The following is a 19,022-nucleotide window of genomic DNA, read 5'->3' on the forward strand; positions in this document are numbered from 1 at the left end:
ACACGACATTCATGTGAAAATGCCGCAATCAACGCAATTCTACATACATTGCCGAACAAAAATGGCCAAAAATTTTTTCTTCGTATGAGAATATGGCCAAGAAATGTATTCCTATAATTGAATTACCACGGATCATAGGAATACATATTCTGGCTGTATTCTTGCATTAAACAAAAAAGTTTCTGCATATTATTGTGCAGCATTACATGTAGAATTGCAATGACTGTTGCAATCGTAGGTATGTGCAGATGAATGAAAATTGAAACTGAATTTCTCATTATTGAGATTTTTACATATCCAAACTCAAATCATTTTGAATTTTATAATTTATTACGATGTGGCCATCTTTCAATTCCATAATTAGGGTAAAAAAATCAAAAAATAAATGTACCAGTACTGACACGTATAATTTAGTATTCTCTCTTTTGACTATCATCATGTTTGGCTGTATTACAACAATTTGTGGAGACATTCAGTGCATATTTTGTAAAAAAAAAAAAAAAATCATCTTCGAGCATCAAACTCTATTTCTACTCTGGTGCAGGTCTGCATTTAATCACACTCTATTGTTCTGTCTTTTCCTTACATCCCTACCGCAACCACAACCGCTTGACATTGAACATGAAAACCCACAACAAAACCAACACACGACGCATAGTCGGTGGCAATCTACTACTGCTGATCGCAAACCCAGATATGGTGCGGACTGAAGTGACCTGCTCAACTTGTGGATCACATTTGGGCCACGTATTTAATGACGGTCCGAAACCAACAAGAAAACGATTTTGCATCAACTCTGCTTCTATCAGCTTCCATGCAGCCGGTGATAAGAAAAAATCTGATTCCTAATTGGTGAAGAAACCAATGCTCGTTGCTGCAGGTGGATAGGAAAACTTTCATCATCCATCGACGTTCGCATGACATTAAAAAAACGTGACTAAGTATCAATAAGTTCATCAATATTGCGAGATATAATATAAGAACTTTTCCGTTGATATCATATACAAAACGAGATAAATAAAATGTTGATTCATTTTTTGACTTTTAGCAAGGATGTTCCTTAACTAACTTATTCTTTTTTTTTTGGCCTGATATTAAAGTAAATAGGAAGCTGCTGCGCCAATTTTTACCAGGTGAATGACTAACAAGAATATTCATTGTCTTTAATATTAAATGACAATCAACTGGCAATGTTTCAGTCTATAATTTCCTATAGGATTTGCATTATGAAATTGGGTATATATCTTGTTCCACTCTACTTAAGATTAATATTTTCTTTTGATTGACCATACTTGAGTCTAAAAATGTTGAGTAGCGTTGTGACGGCACTGATGACTAGCAGCCGAGCAACTCAAATGTATCCGCTTGATCCTTTGGTAAAATGGTTCGACTGCTAGTTTCACCTGCTAGTTCCGACATCATAAAATTACATACAAATTATATTTATAAACAAATGCCCAGGTTTTCAAACCCACCTCTGCAACTGTTATATTTTTGTACATTCTACGATTAGTAAGCAAGTGCTTAACTCTCCTTCTCGAAATGTATATTTCAATTGCTGAAATCTTGCACAATTTATATGTCAGATATGTCAAACGCAGATTGGGAATGTCAATGTATTCGGTTGACCTTGATAACTTATTGAATAGAATGCATAGAATGCAAAAATTTTCAAATTTCTTTAATAAGAAATCATTATTATTTTGGTATGGCAATGGAAATATGAAATTAAAAATTATTTTTATAAATAAATATACTAACCATTCTGTGAAATGTTATTGATTAACAATTTAATATATATATGCAATTGGAAATCTGAACAGAAAAATTATTTGAAGAATTATAAGTCACAAATATTGTAAATATTTTATAAAGATATGAAATTCAGATTAATATACTCAATTAGGCAAACAAATATTAGTTATGCATATAACCATAATCTGTAGTCACACCGTCATATGTAACAAATATGTTATTAACACAAGAAAAATTAATAAATTGGTTGTATAAAATGCATCTATTGTCTAAGTTGTAATTTATGACCTACTTAAAAGAAATACATGTGAATATGAAACGAGCTTAAAGGTGTAACACTCATATTTATAAAGTACATATAAATAAAAGTCAATATGTAAAAGATTGCTCCTAGTATAACTCATTGCTCCTCCACCATTCGTATAACACGTCTGACAATTTTTCAGTCTAAAGTCTCGAAAAATGTATTTATTTTACTAAGCCTTTTTAAATCTGTACCTTAAACCTACCAAGATATTTAAAAAAATGTTTTGAGGATTACAAGTAATGTGACTATTTCACTGGAAAGTGATGATCCTGCAAAACCTGTCAGTTCTATATTTGCCTGACAAATCTGTAAAATACTGAAGTTGTAATAATCTCATGATTAGCTCGAAGGATAGGATCGCAATACCAAGGAACGACAGGGATAAGAAATTATCAATACAGAGAATAAATTAAATTACAGGTGAGAAAATTGGAAAACGAAATAATAAATAAGTACGATCAGTCACCATACGGCACAAGCACAGATAAGCTGTTCATATAATGTAGAGTATAGCTAATAATCAATTCATAGCAATGATAAGTCACGAATTCTGGTTTATGGAACGATAAAATATATGTGTGTATGTGTGTGTGTATGTATGAGATGGTTCAACAAAATTTCACGATTCCGATGTTCCATATAAAGTGTACTCTTATATTATATCCCTTTAAAATAAAGTGAAAGGAGTTACAGTGTAACATAGGCGCAAAAATGTAGGTATTCTTAACTTTAGAATAATTCTTTATCCTTGCTTTTTCTTTACTTTATTATTTATGATTTCGAAAAAGCTTAGCTCCTCTAAGAAGCTAAGTTTTTTCACAATCGTATTATTTTATTAACAATGTTATTTCCTGATTGAAAAATTGGTGGGTTAAATTTCAAAATAGTTAACTTTTCGTCAAGGGAAAAACTGAATACTTAGTTAAAATATTATCATCTTGTTGTTAAGCATCAACCCCATTCGGTATTGAGATCTAACATTTTCACAAATATCTAAATCATATTGAAAATTTTGGAGTTTTGTTGAATACTGCATGTAACTAGTACTAATGTACCTGTAAATTAAGAAGCGATTTCTTAATTTGTCCCATTCATATAATGACTTGGTAGCACTAGAGTTTAAAGAAATATTAGTTATATCCAGATACTTGTGAAAATGTGAGACTTCATTTCAGCTTATAGTGCAAGATATTTTTTTATGTCATAGTAGACTGTTTCCTTTTTTATACTTATAGCGGCACTAATACTAGATGTGCATTATTTCTTTACTTTATTTCTAGCAATGCTTCAAGGTTTGGCGTAATTTAGAGTTGTGAATGTGCAGTAGTGGCTTTGTACGTTCTTTACAATGCTTTTCGATTATGTTCTGTTGTAATTTCGTAATGAATTGCAATACAAAATTGATCAAGCCAAATCTAAATTAAACCGAATTTTAAGCCTGATGCAAACTGAGCTTTCTCATTGTTTTAAACATAGTTACACATTAACGTTAATCATAAAAAACTAATCAGGCTTTTTAAAAAGGGTTCTATGAAATGATGAATTCATTACATACATGTTACATGCTTCTTTAAAATGTAATAATATATGTGTTTTATTCTCCTTGTATGCAATATATGTTAATTAATTATTATATTCGATAACTATCGTACTCTCACATTTTTTTCACTTTTACGTTATACAATACAAAGTTCTATGTGTAACAGAAATTTGTTTTAAAAAAATTACACAATTCTAAAAATCTAGACATTCTAAACTAAATGTCAAGGTTTCATTTATGATCATCGTTTTTGACAATATAGACAAGCATACTGCACTTATACTAAATTATTGTTAATATACTCACGCAGAAACCTTATCTTAGATCAGTATTACCGTGTCTATGCATTTTTGACAATTTTAAATCACTCGACCTGTACAATAATTTCAAAATGGCGAACAAACTTGCACAGGGTTCGTATGTGTCTCTAAACATGACATGACAGGCACTTTTTAGTGTCAAAAAATGTTTCTACTCTTCGAACGTGTAACCGATTTTCAATCTTTCACTGGTCAATTTTTGCAAGGCACGTTGAACATAATTCGACTCTACCGGTGTTGATCCAAAAAAACTGTTCATAGTCATTTTTACCTACAAATCTGTTCTGTATACATTTATAGCTTGAATTACGATTTATTGGGTAAAACTGCGACATTAAAAATGGATAACAAAAAATATTTACAGAGACATATTAGAAAGCTGCAACTGATGTCCTAACGTGCCTTGATAGTGCTGCTACGAGTATCACCTCCGCAAATTAGCAACTTTTCCCGTTATTATCGATTTATGTTTCATATTAGCATGAAAATTATGTAACTACGGTATGTACATGTGCCAATGATTCATAAAAAATGATGAAATAATTGTAATTTTTTTCAAGGAAGTTGATTTATAATGTATGTAACTATTTTCACAGTTGCATTAGTATAACAAAAATAATAAATGCTAGAAAAATACGAGGAAAACAAAAATAAAAACTACTAGACTGCCTTTTATGCAAAGTTAAAAAAAAATCATGAATCATCTCATTCATTTCACTTCGTACACCTTGCTTGAAAAATATAAGTCCAATGCGAAGACCACTTTTTTCATTACAATTTTTTTTTTTTTTTGTTACCAAACAGCAATTCAGGCTACCATGCCTATGCATTTACTATTCATTATGTACAACGCTAAGCATTCATGCTTTTAGAGTAAAATGAGCTAGTTACGCATTTTCTCTTTTTACTCTTGCGGCAAACAGCATACCTACACAAGTTTACAAGTGGCCAATTTCACTGTAAAATCACTAATGCTTCACTTTGTACAGGTACACTATATTAATTTAGGATTACTCATAGTATCAACAAGGTTTACTACAAGTAACAGATTTTCCTAGCTGAATTAGCTCGAACTTTGAAGTGAAAAATAATACTAGTTTGAAACTTTATATCATTGAAAAATAACTGACACTTAATTTTGCTTTATTAATATAGATTATTTGGCCTTGCTCTGCGTGCAAACCATGTTGAACCTGTACTAAACCAGCTTATTTTTATTTCTACTGGAGCGTATCGATTTTTTCTCTTTTCTCTTCTTGTGACACGAATAATTTATTTCAAACACTGACGGAAATGTTCAATTCGATTAGTAATTTTCTGATCTCGGTTTTGAAGATGACATCAAAACATCAAGCTTCACTTGCTGGAATATTTATTGCATACAGCAAGCTTTGCATCATTTGTCACGTTTTTGGTTCTCATTAACTTTATTGATCTTTAGTGTTAAAAGTGGAATATTTTGAAAAATCCGAATCAATACTCGATACTGTACAGAGTATCAAATACGTTCTACCTAGCTATATGTATACGTTATTTATTAATATTATATTATTCAATTATTGTGCCGTTACCGTTTTGGGAGGGTGTTTAATTTAAAAAAATTTTTTCTTTAAATCTTCTCTGAGGCCGTTTCGTCCTTATTTCAATTGTTTCGAATGTCCAGTTGTAACACTTTCACTTATTCACTCAGTGACCTTTAGCTGCCTCTTTTGCTGCCATAATTAACGGTGTCAATGACGCCAAGGGCCTTGCCAACTTCAGGAAAGGATGCTGAAAATAAAATGAAAAATTCATAACTATTTCCTTCAATTAATACCTATTCCTGATAATGTAAGTCTATAGCTGGCTTTTGATGCTTATACTACAACTATCCTTTCAAAGTCACACGATACATTGTCATTTCAATGTAGCTTCCGCACTCTTTCAACTCCTTCACAATTCTCATATTCTTATTTCTTATTCCATACCTCATCAAGTCGATTGCACCTTCATCTAATTCTTAACAATATAAATCTTCTGAAACCAAATTCACTTGAATTCAACTTCTTCAACAATATATATAATTCGACCTCTAGGTGAATTAATTGTCTTTTTATAATAATTCTGAAGATACATTCAATCCATTGTTCATTACGACTACTTCAATCATTCCACATCGAATTAAGTGGCAGTGGTTATCTATCAGTATGTGAACCAATGAGGAAGTAACACAAATGTCGGGAAAATAATAGTCATATGGTAGTAGTTCACTGAAGATGACCTAGCATCTTGTGCAAGAAGTATCATGAGCATGTCAACATTTTCTCACTAGTGCGTACTGTTTAGCGTATAGTATTTTAGGCAAGCTTGCAGCTCTCAGTAAAAAAAAAGATATTTTCACTGTTAAAATGATAATAATCCTTATCTCAATGTGTTAAATTTTCTTGAAAGCTGAATGTGTATGAGCTAGAAACCCGATCATTTTACATTTGACAAAATGTAGGTATAAAGCTGTCGAAAAATTCCAAAGAAGCAACAAGATCATTACAGGCTGGCAGCTGCCATCAATTGCTTTCATTCAAGTTAATTGGTCAATTTTAGCACAGTGGTATTCTATGAACTCAACACAATACCTCCACCGCTGCATAACTACTAAATAACAGTTGTTCTAAATAGTAATCTTTAAACACGCATGATAATTATTGTAAATAATATGCTCGTCAATGAACATAAATTTCCGTATCACTTGGATTTGCGAAAAAAAAAGGGTAAAGCATCCATATGCCTGCTTAAGAAATGTATCTATGGCAGTTGTACGCATATAAGATGTGGTGACAAAATTAACGGGAAAAAAGAATAAACTCCTACATGGCTTACATTTATTAATAATATAACTAGATGAGTTATTATATAATATTTCGAAGATATGTTTTTAATGTAAAATAAGTTGAGTAAGGGCTCCCATTATTAGACTTAGGACAAAATTTTACGCAAGTTTAATTTGATGACACAATTGCCGATTGCTACATGAAATTCCTGTACATTTACGACATTTTCAAGGACACTTTCAAGTTCCTGTATAATTTCGGGTTTTCCAGAAATTCCCTGTCGCTGGACACCATACTCAATCATTCAGGCATTGACGGATGACTTTTCACTCGTTAATTAATGATTGCAGCTGATAAACTGCTGGGTAGCCAGTAGACTGTTTCAAACTAGGATATGCAATATTATTATTTTGTTAGAAAAAGGTCTAAAGAACAGTTTTTCTTGTCCAAAAATCTTTTCGAAACATTTTTAACTGAAGTTATACCTCACAGCATGTGAATTTTACCATTCAAGTAATATTTAAAAAAACATACATATTAAAGTTTCGTTGCGGGATTTCCCAAAATAATCGTGAGTATGATTATGATCGTGCAGATAATTAGAATATCTTCATAAAAGATAATAGTCTTGTTTTGCTCAAAATAGCGGCCAAAGCCGATCTTCCAAGATCGACAAGAACAAACGTATTGTAATTTGTATTAAAATGTGGTGAGTGTCAAACCATACTAATTCTGCGAAGAAATTGGAATTTGTATCCTTCCTTTTGCACATTATTTAAATGGGAAAAAGTCACGTTTTAGAAATGAGCCGAAAATCCTATACTTTGAGGACTTCATCCATTATATTGCTGTACTCAGTAACATACATACTTTGTTCAAGCAAAATAAAAAATAAATATTTTCCTAATCTGAAACACTACTATCCGAACTAGAGATGTCGCCGCATTTCACCGCCATGAACATTATAGGTAAACTGCTCTAGTGTTCGTCTATGAAACCAAATGTTATAAACCCTGTTGTTCCGAGTATAAGCCCACCCCGCATATAAAACGACCCCCAATTCTGGGACAGCACTCCAAGTTGTTGTTTTTAGTTACCCGCGCACATGACGGATTCGCATATAAGATGAGAACGATTTTGTGCGGGTACTGTCGATGACAGAAAACATCGACTTATGTTTGCAACAATACGATACGTAAATAAGCAATAATCAAACCTTTAGAAGCTCCGAGGCCGAGGAACGTTTTTCGACTTCAACTTCAAGACATTGGTCTAAGAAGTCTTGGAATATCCCAGACAGTTTTTCTTTTTCCTTAATTTCTGGTTTACCATTAGTTGCTATCAAATATAGGGCTCTCAGAGGGTTTTCATTTAAATACGGTGGTTCTCCTTCAATCATTTCGATAGCCATTATACCCAGTGACCATATATCCACCTGAAATTTAATTGTAATTTGCATATATTTTACATACAATACAAGTTACGTGGGAAACAATAATAATACATTTATCTTTAAAAGAAAAACTTGAGAGGTTCAATATCAACAAATCGTTAATAAGTTAGAAATAATCATACAAATGAATATATGCGTAGTATGAATTTATATATAGTCGTACTAGAATTTAATAAGATCCGTTGGAACCTTGTCTAAATGTAATTTCAGTTTAGATTATTGTTTTGAAATCGTTGGTAAATTGTAATGAAAATTTATTTAAAACTCAGGCTTGAGTCCTGTATAGTGTAATGATGGTGGTGTGGGATAAACGATACAAATCTCTCTACAAATCCAAAATACATCGACCCGAAATAGGGAATGCCATTGTTATATCTTGTAGGGTCATTGAACAGAAGTGATTCTATTTAAACAAAAAAAAAGGACAGATTTTTCATCACTTCTCGTACACGATAACAATATCATATACAACTTGATGATAATAAATTCTCTTGGTGGAAATAAATATTTTGTACAGATTGGCTGAGTATACACTTTTCAAAACTGCCCAATGTGACAAAGTTTATAAAACAAAATGATGCTCAATTAAAATAAAAGTTCACATATAGGATTGAATTCAAAGTTAATGACTTTCGTATTAATAAATACCTTAGGGCCATATTGTTTGCGCGTTACTACTTCAGGTGCCATCCAATATGGAGTGCCGACCATTGTGGTTCTCTTACTCTGTTCGGGTGAAATCTGAGCGCAGAAGCCAAAGTCTGTAAGCTTGACACCTCCATCTAATCCCAGCAAAATATTGTCCGACTTGATATCCCTGTGTATCACTTGGTTGCAATGCAGAAATTCGAGAGCTTGAAGCACTTCTCTACACACCGCAGCTATTTGTCCTTCATCCATACACGTTTCAGTTACAACATCGGTTAAACTACCACCAGGTAAATATTCCATAACCACCCATAGTTCTTCACCAACTAAGTAACTGTCCAAATAATTAACAACGTTGGCGTGCTTGTTCTCCCGCATGACAAGAATTTCATTTATTATCAGCTCTTTCTTCGGCTGTTGTGAGAGGTTCATCTGTTTTATCGCCACTTCCATTCCCGTGGAGGTCTCAATCGCCGTATACACTGTTCCTGAAGCACTATACAAAAAATTGATTTGTTAATGTTAGTTTTATACATCCTCTAAATTTAATAAGATTTATTATTTAACAACCGACTGCCATGCCATATGTATCTGAGTGAAAGTACTGTCCAGTATATTCGTATTAGAACACACTAGTCCTTGTGAAAAAATTTCTAGGTCTACGTCTCTCTAACTTCGTCTCTATTTGACGAATTCACCAGAGGTTTGTTCCCAAATAAAAGACACGTTTCTTATACATATGGATAAGGTGTTCGGAACAAAGCTTTTGAAGATCTCAGCCTTCTAGTTTGAAATACATATACTTTTTTTCTTCAAAAATGATTATTTGAAACTGATAAAATACATAACACGTAATGTAAAAGAAATTCTACTAGCTATCCGCACGACTTCCCAATGCCAATAAGGGACCTTACTGTCAACATTTGTGTGTATCTAGTTATGAGTATCTCTAAATTGTAGGTCTTTACAACCCCTGATTGGGAAAATTTCGAATTGTTAATTTTGCTCTTGCTTCCAACTATTACAGGCAAATTTCTTTCTTCGTATTTGCAAGTTGTGGTTGTAATTGGGGGAATTCCCTATAAACAGTTAATACTTACCCTTGCCCGATTTTTTCCATCTTTGTATATTTTCTATTTGGATCTCCAACGCTGACAATGGTTCTAAGTTTCTCCAATATTTCGTCATCAGACATTTTCTTTTTTCTGGCTTTATCACTTTGCGTGGGTCTTGATTGGTCAGTAGTCGTCGGTGTGGGTGTAGCCTGGTTTTTATTTCTATCGAGTCCTGATGGTTGCTGTTGCTGCGTTCCATTTCGCTGAGGGGACCCCAATGATGTTGGTAGTGGCAAAGGTGGTTCTTCTTCAATTGGTTTGGTATACTAGAATACAAAACCACGAACAACGATAATACATTGTTATTGGATGCTTGCTTAAATATAAATTTGAAACATACATTCCAAAAAAAATTCTTCATTTGATAATTACTAAATAAAGTACTTTAGTATGCCAAACATTTTTACTTACAATAGATTTGGTACGCTCCGGTCTGGCGGTAATCGGTGGAGGAGGTGGTTCATCTTCTTGTTCTGAACTGGTTGCACAAGCATCTGTTGGAGTACTGCTTGGACTGCTACTGCTCACCCTAAATATTGGTTTAGATGAATAAAGAGTTTACTTCAAATTCCATAAGGTTTAATTTGTAATTTTACACATCGTGCATCCAAATTGTGGCTACAAGTATTAATTCAATTTATTCTTGCTATAAAGTTATAGATTTAGCTATATCAGTGTTATGTTCGCTAAAAATTGTAGTTATTAAGAAAAAAGTTGTTTGATAGTTATGCATGGATAAATATTGAGACTATCACATATTGATAACAAAATAGAGTGAATTGTTTTTAAATTTGTATTTGAAAATTTAGTATATAGTAAAAATGAAGAAAATATCCCTACCTGCTTAGTGAATGTTGTGAATGGGAACTCCCGGAAGCTTGGGACATGGCCTGACCACGAACGGTTCCAATGTTGATACCAGTTCCCATGCCCAGACTTCGCGGACTGCTGGCCCGTTCAATCGGCGCTATGCCAAATGTTAAAGTACAATTAAGCTGTGGTTTTTGTGACAGAGGACAGATGTAATGAAGAAAGAAGTGTGTAATATACGTAACATTCTACTTGAATTGGAAAATATTACCACTTATCAATTACAACGAAGTAATATTGCTGAGGAATGACATTTCAATGAGAAAACCAAGGGTTTATCACTACACAGCAATAGAAAATTTGAAAAATACTATTTAAAATCGAATAATGATTCAAAATAGTTTCAATTACGTTAGCATAGTTTGATTCAAATAAAATACTCAACTCACCGACAACCCCAACCATTTTAGTAGTAGTCATATACTTTGAGCCCTTTGCTTCTTTGCTACTATTATCATACCAATTCAAGACATCCAGTACTGCTTGGGGATTTTTCTTTTGCTCCTGCTTACTGATGTTGCTAGACATCAGTAGCCTAGCCCATGCTTCCGGCATCCCCTGTGAAAAAAACAGTCCATTGTACTCAGAGTTGACATCAATTAAAGTCTGACTACAACTAGACAAATAGTTTGCTACAACGCTAAACTGTATTGTCACCCTCACTTACCTGAACATCTATTATGATATATTTCTTTCACTACGAAAATTCTATTAGATACTTGAAATTTGAGGGTAATATGTGTTCAACTGTTTAGAGTAGAAAATTGCGAGCAAAAATTTAATAAATTTCGGCGGAAACGTTCCTTGGATGCACAGTTACTATAGTTTCTTATGTCTGAATTTATGGAGCAATATTTATTTTGATGATAAATTTTTATGTACAGTATGCTCGACATTATTGTAAAAACTTAAAACTTGATTTTATGAAAAGTCACCAACATGCTACGTTTCAATAATATGACAATAATTACTTTACTTCAGAAGGTGAAATAAGTTAAGAACCTGTAAGCCACAATGACTAAAGCTTCCACACAAGTAAGAATCTACAAAAGCTGCTAGGCTAGATTTGAATTCAGGAGAAATAAAAAAAAATAAAAATTTGGGTTTTATAGACTGCAACAAAAACAAATTGTACAGTAACCAAAACACATAAGGCAGTGATTCAGGTATAGATGAGCTAAATCTGTGGTCAATTCAATTTACTTACTTTCAACGGCAGCTTGAAAAAAATATGTGTTGCGTTAGTCTTTTACGTGAAAGAAAAAAAAATAGACATAAGAAGCACCATACCAATTACCGACCACAACGCCACACTGTTCATAACATATGTGAACACTGTGTTTTATAACTTTAACTTGGTCGGTTTGTATGGAAAGATCTAGATAAATATATGATTTTTTCAAAACTAATGGTAAACCGTTTCTATGTCGATCATAATAAGGAGAATTAAAAAGTGAATAGTAAAAGATTTTGAACCCATATTAATTACTGTATGTGATTTATTTAGATGTTCCATACCAACAAACCAATAGCAAAGCGAAAAGCGAGTGCATTGTTAATTGTAATAATAAATTGCAAAATTTTTATTGCGCTTACCGTAAATTCGCCGGTAACAGCATCGAATCCAACATGTACCGTATGTTCAAAATTAGTTGGATAACTTATGTTCGGCTTGTCTTTGCCATCCTTCACCTTCATCTTGCCTTTCAAAGTTTTTTTCTTACGCTCATCCGAGTCCGGTTCTTTAGGCAAAGGACGCATGTCAACAGGCAAATTAGGCGTTGACTCACCTCTATAATGAAAGAGATTTTATTGATAAATATATCATTTTCTATAATCAAATAGGGATGTAAATTAATGGTTATTATGATTGTTACATTATTTAAATCATATTCATATTAATTCTGTGGAATACTGATTTTGACTGTAAATTCTGATTTAAGGGGGGATGAAGCTTCTATTATTTATTATGTAACAAAATCTGGTACATATTCGTCATTCAAACGTATCATAAAATAATATACTATGATATAATATAGTTGTCCGGTTTCATATCGTGAACATAATAATCTAATTACACCTGCTGAGCTGATTCCTATACCCTATAAGCATGTACATATATGTGAAACTTGTAAGATGACGTGTGTGTGAAAACTTGAAAGAGAATATTTTTAATGACTTTGGTCTCTGAACATATATTATAGAGTGGTTCCTGAATGGGAGGGCTTTTATATTTAGCAGTTACAAGTTTAGTGGTTGTTCCTCTATTTTTAGGGGGCAAGGGACTCCGCATATTGCAAAGAAAAGACCATGAACCAAATTTGCAGCTAATATAACAGCTATGATCGTTGAATGAAAGATTTGATTATTTACTGACTTCAATAAAATCTTTAATGCCAGATCCGAACACTGCATGTAACAGCATTAAAGTTATCAAAGTATGAGTATGTTTGGCTTTATTAGGGTTTGTGATAGTTCAGCTAACCCTGCACGAAACAACGATTCTTCTTGAAAATCCATCATTATGTTTACATTACGAACTTTAATTTCATTGCATGTAAAACCTTGAATATATAAAGTGATAACAAGGATCACATGGTAATTCAATATTTGAAACATTAAATTTAGTGTTGTAACAGTACCTGTTTGAGGTGAGGCGAACCGGTGGTGCCGGAGGTTTGTCTTCTTCATCTGACATTATGCTCTTCGTGGTGTTTAGTTTTCTTTACCTTTCCTTTATAGCTGAGCTTCCACTTATTCACTAGTGAACATAATGTAATAGTTATTAAACGTAGGTCATCGTTTTTTACACTTAAATCATTAATTAGTTCAAAATGTTTCAAAAACTTTTAAAAACATTGAAGTAATTTGAAACCATCTAATTATTAATGTGCTCATATCATATTGTACTGTAACTTTTCAGCCGAATGTATCTGCGATGTTGAAATTTAATATGGCTCGAAAAACCTATAAAAACAAATCATTATGTAACAATTTTCGAACAAGATTGTCAGGGTTCTAATGGCAAAGTGAGTAAACTCTGCTCTGACAAAGCCTTAATTTACCGTTTAATGCATTTCTTACAATTCGGATTTGGCAAAATATCAATTGAAAAAAAAAAAATATTTCAGTGTTACGAACTTGAACTTTGTATGCATATACTACTATCTAATATAAAGATTAAAACTCATGATATTCGATGGAAATACGAGATCAAGTAGTAACTTAAGGTATGGATGAAGTTAGTAACCATACTGTAACAATACATGTTGAGGAAAAATCGTTACTTCACACCTTTAGGAATGTCTGAAATTTAGTAAACCACGATAAATAAAATATACTCATATTTTGCAGAGCCAACTTCTTGACAGTCGTTTTAAAATTGTGCAATAATGATTTTTTTCTTAATATTTCATTACGTTGACATTATTAACTTCAGCTTTATAACTTAAGTGGGTCTGATTTTTGATGTAATCTTAAAGTAAAACGTCAGTTATCTAAATATCAATTGTACATATTAGGGATTATCCGAATCACAATTTCTGATTCCACGTTTAGTTCACTCATTTGAAAAGTCATGCAAAAATGAATCATGTAGAAGTTAATAACGTTATCGTAACGATTTATGCTGAGAAAAAATCTTTTTTTTCACGAATTTGGCATTGTTTCAAATTCAGTGAACTGTTATGATCCAAGACATACTCATATTTTGAAATCTTACTTTCTTGACCATCATTCTAAAATAAGAAAATAATGAATTTTTACCTAATTTTTCACTATGATAACGTTGTGTACTTCAATCGCGTAACAATGAGACACGTCATTGATTTTTACATGTTATTATAAATGAGCTTACGTTGTAAAACAAAGGAGAATCGTCAATTTTGTCTCGTGGTGAAATAAAAATCTATTGTAAACATGTTGAACGATTTTAAATAAATATATTTCATGAGTTTGAACAAATCATTGCTCTACTGTAGTTCCATTATTCAACATTGCAGTTACATTCATTTGCATCTTTCGCGGAAATTTCTGGCACAGATTAAATAGATGAGTATAATAACAATGCGAATCAACTTGTTTCAGACTTATTTCCGTATAAGCTAATCAAAAAAGTAGTTACATTCTCATCTGCACGTATTAAGTTCTGTACTTTTCCAATTTTTCTTTTTATTGCAAATAGTCGTGTATCCAAATGACTAAAACTTATTAATGTTGGGCAGTCAGGTTTCAGTTTCATGAATAAACAAGTCGAAATTATCGACAGCGATAAAGCTACTTGTTTGTTACTGGATTTTATTTTCAAGTTCTCTGCACTAAGTGATGATATTTATCTTCATTGTTTCAAGGTTAATGAGACAAGAGCTGGCAAACTATCCACAAAGTTTACTAAAGATTTCAAACTATGAATAAAAAACTGTATTGCATTTTCATACAGAAATCTTGTACCTAACAGACTTTTTGTTATATTAATTTACGACCATCCAAAGGCGAGAAACACCCGCAGTATGATTTTTCTTACATGTGTGTTTTGGCTTAGGATAGCAATGGAATATAAAAATTGATCAAAACAAAAGTGACAGTATAACAAAGACCAAACCTAATTCAAGCTCAGTGATAAATTTAGGACGTACACACATTTGGAGTGCTCAGAGTGATCCATGTAGATTTGTTCCGTAGTAAGAATAGCCATTAATATGGAAGATTGAGTGCAAAATCACATGTATCATTGAGAAGCAATAAAATATTACTGCAAGACAACTATTAAGTCAATAAAATTTTGAACGGTATTAAAAGGCAGGAAAATGTTTACAGCTATGTTCAGTTTCAAATAATTGATAAGAGACATGTTGAGAGCAAGTACGAGGAACAACAATGAGTACATGTAACGAATATGAATAAAACGTTGACTTACAAATGTAGATTATTCACAGTTATAATAGACAAATTTTGTTCCAACACTACAAGTTTATAGGGTATTAACTAGAGTTCTCTTTGGTTTAGATTAGACAAAAAAATACATATGTATGTACGAATTCAGCGTTACAGGTTTACCATTTATTATTTGAACCTTCAGCAGCCTTAAGTGTATCACAGTCGAGGATAGTCAAAGATCTAGTTGATGAAAAGCATGCCCGACACTGCACTAATTGTGACAGAACAGAGCATTTGAAACATAATTCCACCGGCCGTTTGGAAAATACAGCTGAAAGATCAAAAAAAAAGAAGGTATGTTTTAGCCGTGGGATGAGGAGGAAATGTCAAGTTCGTTGCAGACGGACCGATATTTGAAGTGCAGGAAAGAAGAGAATGGATATTGGCCATCCGGGAGCCCCTAAAGCGTGAATCACACACGACGAGCGATCTGATCACCACGCATCTGTACCAGCTCACAATAAAAAGGAACCACGATTTTTTCATGTACTTGACGTATTGCGGACGATTTATACCGTGCAAACCTCTTGACCGGCGTTAGTCGCGTGCCTGTATGACTTAAAGTGATCAACGACAATTCATTCTACTTAATATTTCGATTTTTTAAAAATCCTTTCACTTCAGACAAGGGCCTGAATCACCGCCCGCCATCGCCACAGACCATACGCATTCAAACACGAAAGTGAGAAAGGCAACTACAGGCTACTACCGTGCCACCACGGTCGTATTCGTTACGTTAGGTGTCCACAACTGGTAGCCTCGAGCCAAAACTTTGAAAAGGATGAAAGACTGATTCAAATTGCACTGAAACGAGAAATAAATGATAGTACGTTCTAAAATTAGCTGACGGCGTTAAAAACTCTTTAGGACAGAGGCAGAGCTACTCACGAACCCGGCAGGGCAAAAAAGCTAAAAGATTGCTGACAGCACTGGGAGCGGCAGTGTTCCCAACTCGTCCGTGGGGGGCTATGTGACCAGGGCCGTAGCATTATAGTACCGAAAAAAAAATTATAGTACTTTTTTGAAAATGTTAATAATGCAATAAAATCACGGAATATGGAATGACGGCAGGAACTGGCGGGAAGCGGGAAACGGGGCGCTCAAATCAACACCAACGCGCCTGAGCCCGAACCGTGCATGTCAGCGCCCTCCGTAATAATGTGGTTAAAATTAAAAACCACATTATGGTGAATGGCGCTGACAATTTTTTGCCTAGCGCGAAAAGATTTGAATACGTTTCTTTTGAAAAGTATTAAAAATCTTTTTTTTTCGAAAAGTATTAAAGAATTTTGTCCGCCAGTTTTTGTATTACAAAAAAAAACTTCTTTTTATACAAATTTCCAAATTATAGTAGATTTCCGTCACATAATGAAAGTTCTATGTTACATAGTACGAAGTTCATATTTATGTGACATCTACTACAATTATGTGACGGTTGGGAACACTGTTGGCAACCACTTGCTCAGCCCCCTGCAACTAGATCGAGCGAAAAAGTCAAAAGAGTAACCTAGTATGTCACATAATTTTAGTTCTTATTGAAGGCGCTAGTAGTGCAGTTGCACGGGTTGCACTCTGTAAAGGCCGTAAAGGTAATCGCGCAAACCCACTGATATATATCGCAAACCGCGCAACTGTACTACTAACGCTCTCTACCGAGTGTGACAACATAGACTCGTTTTCTGAAACACAGAGTTGCAGGGAGCTGCACTTGCTCGATCGACCGAGTATATCTATATATACTCTGCGAGCGCGCCTAATTTCATGCCTGGCACACGATTGTAGGCCGCCTTCGGTGCATGGCCGCCTAGGTGTCGCGTCGACGCTCCAACCTAGCTGGTATCACGAAAAGCCGAGCGTTAGAGATCTCCCTACTTATCTCTGGTGAGCATGTCAGAAGTCTACTAGCGCCACGTAGAGGAACTGAAAAACGGGTACAAAACAAGAAGCTACGTCGGAAAGTGTCATTCAATTCTGATCTGGCGGTAAATATTTCGCCCCAAGAATCGACCATAAAAGCACGATGAACGGTTTGGCAGCGGAAAAAAGTTCGCAATCTCAACAGTCCAACAGCAAATATTCATTCTCATCGTTCGATAATCTCAACCTCGTACAGACGGTTTTATTTATCATCAGTTATCATTCCACATTATTGTCAGGCTTCTAGGTTCCGAACTGGGTCCGCGATTTTTTGCGGCGCAAGATTCGCGGCCCGCCGTTCCGGCATCGCTGAGTTTGCAGAACATTTCTCAGGACGCGAACAGGTCTGGGTAAGAATCAGGATGGTACGTCATGACACAGACAGGTACGTCATTTCGCCTTCAGGTGACCTCCAAAATTTCGTTTGTTTTGCTGTATCTATCACCGTTCTCGAGATATTCGCGATTCAACTCGATCAACCCCCACTCCATGGGAAGAGTAACAAAAAGGGAGGGAGAATTATTATCTTCCGTCACTCAGAGAATTGATACAAGACTCTTCTGAGCTCCATGCGGCATCAGTCGTTTCCGAGCAATCGGGACGAAATCACGGGTTACCGGTATCAGCTCAACATTAAAACCGTGTTGATCAAGTTGTGTCGCGTTGTTCGATCAGTGTGTTTCGTGTCTCGAGTTTTCATTGTTTTGTATAACTTCAGATTTCAGTGAAGTCTACTTTTTTTTCGATGAGTCGTGTGTCAATTTTATTATTTCTTTGGCCGATTTTCGGCAAATGCGCAGTTGCATTGTTAGCAAGTTTATTCAGTCGGTCGAAACAGACAGCAACAGTACAAAAAGTGAGTGTAGAATCAAGTGTTATTGCAGTGCGGATTTTTGGATTACAAGTGATGAGTGAAGATCTAAATGACGTGACAAGTGCGTCGCTTCACCAATAAACCTGAGATGCTACAACAACTACTACATGTAGTGTCGAGCAGCCCAGAGTCGAGGTAACAATATTTATTTTAATTATTGATTGATAATTCAAGGTGGTGAATTTAGTGCCGAACTTTTGTTCTTGTATAACATGCAATGCATAAATATGAAACTAGACAACAGTAATAATTAATTTGAAGTCTGAAAAGCCAATTTCCTCAATTAATTCAAGTGTTATATTTTGTTTTTCACAGATTTAGCCTGAGACTTCCGAGTAACTTTTCCCTTTCTCGGCAACATTGGTGAGTTTGCATGTGTTAGGTTATGGGTATTTCCCTGGGATTCCTCTGTCACGTGGCGTGGCGGTAACAATTGTTACACAAATCTTCGATTTCTTAGCTGCATGGATAGGCTCATTCA

At 34.1% G+C, this 19,022-nt stretch overlaps 2 protein-coding genes across 8 annotated transcripts in view; one reads left to right on the forward strand and one right to left on the reverse strand.

Annotated features, from left to right (window-relative positions):
• The window catches only part of LOC107225760 (methionine-R-sulfoxide reductase B1), a 9,330-nt gene extending 7,316 nt beyond the window's left edge, over positions 1-2,014 (forward strand). For 2 of the 3 annotated variants that reach the window (XM_015666325.2, XM_015666327.2), the window contains exon 4: positions 659-2,014. In XM_015666325.2, coding sequence (XP_015521811.1) covers positions 659-849 — 191 coding nt within the window. In that variant the 3' untranslated portion in view covers positions 850-2,014. The remainder of the gene's footprint in view (positions 1-658) is intronic. The other variant, XM_015666326.2, reaches the window with a different exon arrangement.
• Positions 1,093-16,414, reverse strand: LOC107225764 (serine/threonine-protein kinase Pak). Of its 5 annotated transcripts, none has more exons than XM_046737760.1 (12): positions 16,266-16,414; positions 15,871-16,021; positions 13,458-13,576; positions 12,412-12,607; positions 12,023-12,034; positions 11,205-11,373; positions 10,786-10,912; positions 10,357-10,474; positions 9,931-10,211; positions 8,831-9,326; positions 7,946-8,164; positions 1,093-5,692 (listed from the first exon to the last, which is right to left on the reverse strand). In XM_046737760.1, exons 3-12 carry the CDS (start codon positions 13,511-13,513, stop codon positions 5,609-5,611), a joined length of 1,758 nt encoding a protein of 585 aa, XP_046593716.1. In that variant the 5' UTR covers positions 13,514-13,576; positions 15,871-16,021; positions 16,266-16,414; the 3' UTR covers positions 1,093-5,608. The 5 variants fall into 5 exon arrangements, with proteins under 5 accessions (XP_046593716.1, XP_015521817.1, XP_046593717.1 ...); XM_015666331.2 differs by having other exon boundaries at positions 16,098-16,414; XM_046737761.1 differs by lacking the exon at positions 15,871-16,021.
• Between the last annotated feature and the right edge of the window lie 2,608 nt (positions 16,415-19,022).

The sequence above is a fragment of the Neodiprion lecontei genome, chromosome 4 (genome assembly GCF_021901455.1).
Source record: "Neodiprion lecontei isolate iyNeoLeco1 chromosome 4, iyNeoLeco1.1, whole genome shotgun sequence".
Lineage (NCBI taxonomy): Eukaryota > Metazoa > Arthropoda > Insecta > Hymenoptera > Diprionidae > Neodiprion > Neodiprion lecontei.

What these genes read in the sequence shown, in the direction of transcription:
- LOC107225764 (XM_046737761.1), bottom strand. Translation starts at nt 13,513, where the DNA reads ATGTCAGATGAAGAAGACAAACCTCCGGCACCACCGGTTCGCCTCACC. An exon ending in GTTCGCCTCACCTCAAACAG is followed by an intron (nt 12,608 to 13,457) that starts GTACTGTTACAA and finishes CTTTCATTATAG; the next exon opens with AGGTGAGTCAACGCCTAATT. An exon ending in TAAAATGGTTGGGGTTGTCG is followed by an intron (nt 10,913 to 11,204) that starts GTGAGTTGAGTA and finishes CATTTGGCATAG; the next exon opens with CGCCGATTGAACGGGCCAGC.